General features: G+C 34.1%; 1 protein-coding gene across 1 annotated transcript; it reads right to left on the minus strand.

Annotated features, from left to right (window-relative positions):
- Positions 1–1000: 1000 nt before the first annotated feature.
- On the minus strand, positions 1001–2774 carry LOC126717164 (protein FANTASTIC FOUR 3). Its single transcript, XM_050418557.1, has one exon. The coding sequence runs from the start codon at positions 2771–2773 to the stop codon at positions 1640–1642; it is 1134 nt and encodes a 377-aa protein (XP_050274514.1). The 5' UTR covers position 2774; the 3' UTR covers positions 1001–1639.
- Between the last annotated feature and the right edge of the window lie 3300 nt (positions 2775–6074).

The raw sequence follows: 6074 nt of genomic DNA on the forward strand, positions 1-6074 counted from the left end.
AATGCACAGTGGTTGAATTGCGTGAATGGACAAACACGTGCATAGTGGCTGAACTGTGTGAATGGACAAACTGCACAGTACATGTTGGTCCCAGCAAGGATGGACAAACTGCATGAATGCATGAATGGTTGAACGTGCACAGTGTAAGTGGGTCCCACTTCAAACGTAGAAACGCAGACATGAGGGTGAGACGCTTTATCCTAATGTTACCTAAATGCATAAAATATGGGTAATTTTTGAATTTGGTTGGAAAAAATTGACCTTATATATGCCATTTTACTGCAATTGATGCGAGTGAACTTATATTTTAATGGCCATCTTTCTGTGTTAAATGTCAAGATCAAAGAGAGTTGTAGCTGAATTCAAGGTCAATTGGGCCTCCAAAGAAGAAGAAAGAAATAGAGAAGATTTAGAGAATCAGAGAGATAGAGAGAAACTGGAATGAGTTCATTCTTGTTGTCTAACTCAATACAACAGTAATGCCCCCTTTTTATATGTTCCTCAATCAATCCTACTCTAACTGATAACTAACTGTCATAACCACCTATAGCTGGCAACTAATTGCCAATAACTAATTTCTAGTTTGCATCAGCAATACAATACAATCTATGATCCTAACATTATTTGGAAGGAATTAGGAATTAGTACTGAAGTATTAAATGGTGTAAAAAACTTCATCTCCCAAAGTCTCTAAAAATTAGCATGAGACTTTTCCTTCTCCTAATTAAGCTTCTCAATGTCACTTCAAGAGTCCCTCTCAGTCCGTTTTTTTAAGTAGACTAGTGATCACATGAAGTACCCGAGTTCTCATCTTATCGATCAAAACATGTCCACCCACATTATTGGGATAAAATTCAAAGTCTTCTCTCATCTGACTTGCTGTGACAAAAATCAGGGCAACACAAGCCAAGTCATGCACCCTACCAAACTTCCCACAAAAATCACATGAATCTCATGGCCATACAGTAGGATTTAGATGCAAATTCACCAAAACTTCAACTACTAGACAAAAGCATATCCATTTACATGCTAGGAATTTATTCATGAACAAAAATGTAAATACAAAAGATGTCTTTTTTATTTTTTGGGTACAAACTTAATTGTTTACTCAGCATCAGTCTTGGAAGTCCTTGTACACAAATTCTGAGAGCACTTATCCTATTCCCATACCAATTAAACAAAAAATCAATTTACAAAGAAATTGATTTTGGGTGAATTCTCTGATAATGGTGGGTGTTACAAATTTTTTCTTTATTTGATGGAAGATGAGCTTTGGATTTGGAAAGATAAAAAAAAGTGAAACTGTGTCATGTCCTCCTAACAGAGACTTTTCTAAATTTGGCAATCTCTCTCTCTCTCTCTCTCCTCTCTTTTTTTTCCCTTTGTGTTGGCTATTGAGAGCTTAATTTTCACTTGGTGTCATTCCCACAGAAACTCCACTGTTGTATCCACGCCAAAATTTGAGCTGGGACACATCATATGCAACTATCTCTAGCTGCTAAATTTGGCGCCAGATGTAACACATTGCAGAAAAAATCAACAGGCTCTAAAAAAAAAAGACACACACACAAACATACACTCCCTCACAAAACACCACCTTATAGAGTTGTTGCCTGTCATGTGAATAAACATGCTAACTTCAGCCGGTAGTCACACAATGCTGCCTCCACACATTCAAGTTGTGGTGGTGATTACTATGATGATGGTGATGGTGATGATGATGATATTGATTATGATGATCATGGCTCGCCATCTCAATACACCGCCTTAATCCCTCTCCACTCACCGGAAACTTCCACTCCTCCACTCTCTCTTCTTCAATATCTTCTTCAACCCCTTCTACCATTTTTTCATCTTCTTCTTCCTCTTCTTCTACCATTTCTTCTTCTTCGTCTTCTTTTTCTTCTTCTACCATTTCTTTTTCTTCTTCTTCTTGTTCTACTTCTAAATTTTCTTCTTCTTCTTCTTGTTCTTCTTCTATGCAATCTTGGATGAGGTGCAATCTCAACCTTCCATCTTCGCGAGAAGCACGGAGAGTGTCAGCCCGCTCAAGCCTGACCTCAGTGAGCTCAAGCCTGCCATCTTTCCTCACTGCACGCAGGAAGAAGCTCCTTCTTCCATTGTGATTCAAAGAAGAAAGCGGTGGAGGAAACTTCTTAACTTCACCAAACTTCATTCTACTCCTCCTCATCCTCCTACTACAAACCCCACCTTCATCATTACCATTAATATCATTATTCCTATCAACCTCTACACGCCTCTCATCTGAACTCTCAAACCCAAGACTCTCAGTGCAAGACGTCAACCCGTCAACGATGCCATCTCCTATATCATCCAAGAAAAAGCCAGAATTCCCACCTGGATCTTTCTTAGGAGGTGGAGAAGAGCAAGGTGATGATGGTGGTGATGACGATGAGGCCTTGATTGATGATGATTCAAGAACATTTGGTGAGTGTTGGGTATCATTTGCAGTGACCAAACCTAACCCTCCTGATAAAAAAGAAGAAGGAGAAGAAGAAATTTGAGAATGACATTGATTATAAGAGAGTTTGTGAGGGTCATTCATGGTGGTGTCTAAGGAGGTGGTGAGGTTAAAGAAAGAGTGAACGCTCTTTTTGCAAAGGCTCATAATCATAGTTATAAAGACCAAGAGATGGAGAGGTGTTTGTGTTGCGTTGTAGAGAAAGAAAAAGAGGTCATGGAAAGGAATTGCTCTTTGGTTGTGTTTATTTGAAGAAGATTTGTGAGATGGAGATGAGGGTATTAATAACATCCTCACGCCAAAGATAGGGGGAAGAGAGAGAGAGAGAGAGAGAGAGATGGATGGGAATGGTGAAGGAAATTGCCACAAAGACAAAAAGGTGGTGAAAAATGAGCTGGAGTGATAGAGGAAACGGTGCCGGGTCCCACGAAAGATGGCCTTAGACTTCGCTTAGATCTACCTTTTCTTCCACTCTTTTTTTTTATTTATTTATTTTTATTTTCTTCTTCTTAATTTTCAGAGCCACACTCATGGCTAAACATAATTAACTAATTACTAAACAAATTCTAATAATATTATTTATTTTTTTTTTTTTTGTAATCTCTATCTAGTATAACTATATAGTTCTATTTGTGTGTTGGGGAGCTAATTGTGTAGCTTGGTGATGTACATTAATATTGGGAGTTTGCCATGCACGCGTATAGGTAAAATGGCTAAGTTAATTCTAGTTCAAAATTTTGTTTCACAGTTAAAATGGTTTTGATAGCATCATGAGTGCTATCCTCATTGTTATTTGATAACTTATAGTACTTCTTTTCACTATTTAAGAAAAACAAATTAAAGAGAAATCTTGGAGAGCCAGTCAAATTGTGGGCAATGATCAGGCCGTTTTGATAAAGGTTGACTAATAGGATTTTGTAAAAAATATATAGGAGCGGGTTTGGCTGCCCCCTTCTTCTTCTTCTTCTTCTTCTTCTTTTTCTTCTTCTTCTTCTTCTTCTTCTTTTTTTTTTTTTTTTTTTTTTTTTTTTTTTTGAATACTAAGTATTTATAACACGTATACAGGGAGAGGGAAAAAGGTCTTAAAGAAATGGGTTGACCAAAGTAAAGTCAGCCTAATTCTTACTAGTACCTCAAAAAAGAATAAGAATGCCATTTGAAAGTGCACTAGCCTAATCATTAGGTGCTATTTTAGACTTTTAAATTTTAATTATGGCTTACTTAATTTTTTAAACTAATCACAACTAATGCGAAATTTATGTGATTAAACAATTAACCAAGCACGCTATTTTCAATTTGAATGGATAAACATAAATGTGCAATGCAATAATGTAAAGATCAGTAAAACAAAAAAAGATGTAAACCAAAGATAACTCCTGATGTGTTATCAAAGAGATAAATCGAAAAACTTTGTAGAAAAATCTCTCCGTGGCCCTCCAAATCAAAAATGATCTACTAGTAAATAAGTTAAAGTATAAGAACACACAAAGATCCTCCAAACCTAAGTTACCCAATATACTTGAGACCTCCAAACTTCAATTATCAAAGGACTTCACAAAATCTTGTCTTTACTAGCTTTTTGGATCTCATAACACCTCTCAGTTGCACCACCATGCCCTTACTGATAGAATATGTGATCAAACTCCAATGCTTTCCAATGAACCAAAGCACTCTCAACAATTAAATAATAATAATAATAAGAAAAAGTAAAGGAATCTAACACCTTGCAAGTTGCGCCAGGTCCAGGCCATATAGCTCATAATGATAAATGTGGCAACAAGAGGGCATGAATTATTGTCAGATTGGCTATTTAGCAAAAGAAAAAAATTATAATAATTATTGTCAGATTATTGGCTTGGGATGCTTAAAGGAAAAAGAAATTAGAAAAAAAATAACGAAAAGTGTAACCTAGCTATGCCACCACCATCATGCATTATACCTCAACATTGAAAAGAATAGAAAGTATCAAAAAAAAAATATACATATGTCAAGTGTTTGATCTGTTTAATAGACTATCGTGTGCAAGTGTGCCACCATATGTCAAGTAGTTTTCTAAATAGTCTTAGCATTTGAGACAGGCAGCAAGTAGTGTCACACAGACATCTGTAGCCATCGATCGAAATCCTCTCGGTGTCCTCAATTCTAGGCATGACATCATTTGTAAGCTGAAACTCTTGCCTGATTTTTTATTATAATTTTTATTTATTTATTTATGGAGAATGAATAATTTGATTTACGAGAATAAATAATTCACATGCAGTTAGTAGTGTACTGTTTATAATATCAAATGAGGTAATATCGGCTATCGGATACACATTTAGATTTGCAGTATCTTTTATAACAGATTCACTAATAAGGCTCTACTAATTTGTATCTATCTATAAAATGAGGGAGGGTTCATTGACTTCGGTGTTAAAGATTTACTCTGCCACAGTATTTAGAATCAAAAAATTAAAATTTTAATTGATATAATATTATACATGTATATCCTTAAATTCTTGAAAACTCAATCTTGACCATGGAATGGATAAGATTCATTTCCTTTGAAGTCTAAAATGATGAGAATTTAGACAATCTTGAAATAGTCCAGGTCTTTAGTAACTGGACAATCTTGAATTCTTTTTATTTTTTATTATAATTAAGTTGTTCATATAGTAGTTGTCACGTTTATTTATCATAAGACTGTATTTGGATTTGAGGGCTTAAAAACAAGAAATTAAAGAACAATTATTAGGGTAAATTTCTTAATATGAATTTTAATAATAGTTTGTGTAAGATTTAGGATTATAGTTTTACTCAAACAAAAACATTTTTGTTATAAATTTAAAATAACATTATATATTTAATCATTTCAAAATTATATTTATAAGCCCTTAATTTCATCAATTAACTTCCTCAAATACTTCTAAAAAACAAATCTTCAAAAAAAAAAATAATACACATCAATATATCATACTTCATCAAACTATTTAAAATATAAAAATTAAATCTAAAATAATCAATTTAGATATTTCCATTTCTAAAATGAACAAAATATATTGTGCAACTTCTCGGTTTCCTAAAACGATTGGAATTTATATATAAAGAATCCTCAAAGATCAAAACATTTTAATCTATTGACGGAAAATTCTTAAATATTCTCAAATTATGGTGAAATGATGTTCATTTTTCTCATATTTATGGTGGATTCTACCATGTATTTAATAAGTGAACCACGTTATAAATATTAAAAGAAAGAAATATCATTTACTTTATTCTTGAAGTATCTAAAAATTACCCTTTACCGACTTTTTTACTACTTATAATTTGAGAAGTGGGGGCCACTTTGGTTTTGATATTTGGTGGAGTGCGAAGGATATTCTTGGATTATTCAATAAAGGGAATCTCTCTCATATGTTAGCCACACAACTTATCCACATATCAACCAAAATTGGCATATATGACCGTCACACAAACCACGTATGCTCTAAAAACGTGAGGGGGAAAAGTAATTTGCTAATCATCAAGACTTGTCTTATACACATACTCTCTCCTACGTACCGGCTTTGTATATGGACCTAAAATTTTTGTATATTGATTTAGACATAACTGG

Source organism: Quercus robur, chromosome 3, assembly GCF_932294415.1.
Source record: "Quercus robur chromosome 3, dhQueRobu3.1, whole genome shotgun sequence".
In the NCBI taxonomy this organism is placed as follows: Eukaryota; Viridiplantae; Streptophyta; class Magnoliopsida; order Fagales; family Fagaceae; genus Quercus; species Quercus robur.

What these genes read in the sequence shown, in the direction of transcription:
- LOC126717164 (XM_050418557.1), bottom strand. Translation starts at nt 2,773, where the DNA reads ATGTTATTAATACCCTCATCTCCATCTCACAAATCTTCTTCAAATAAA.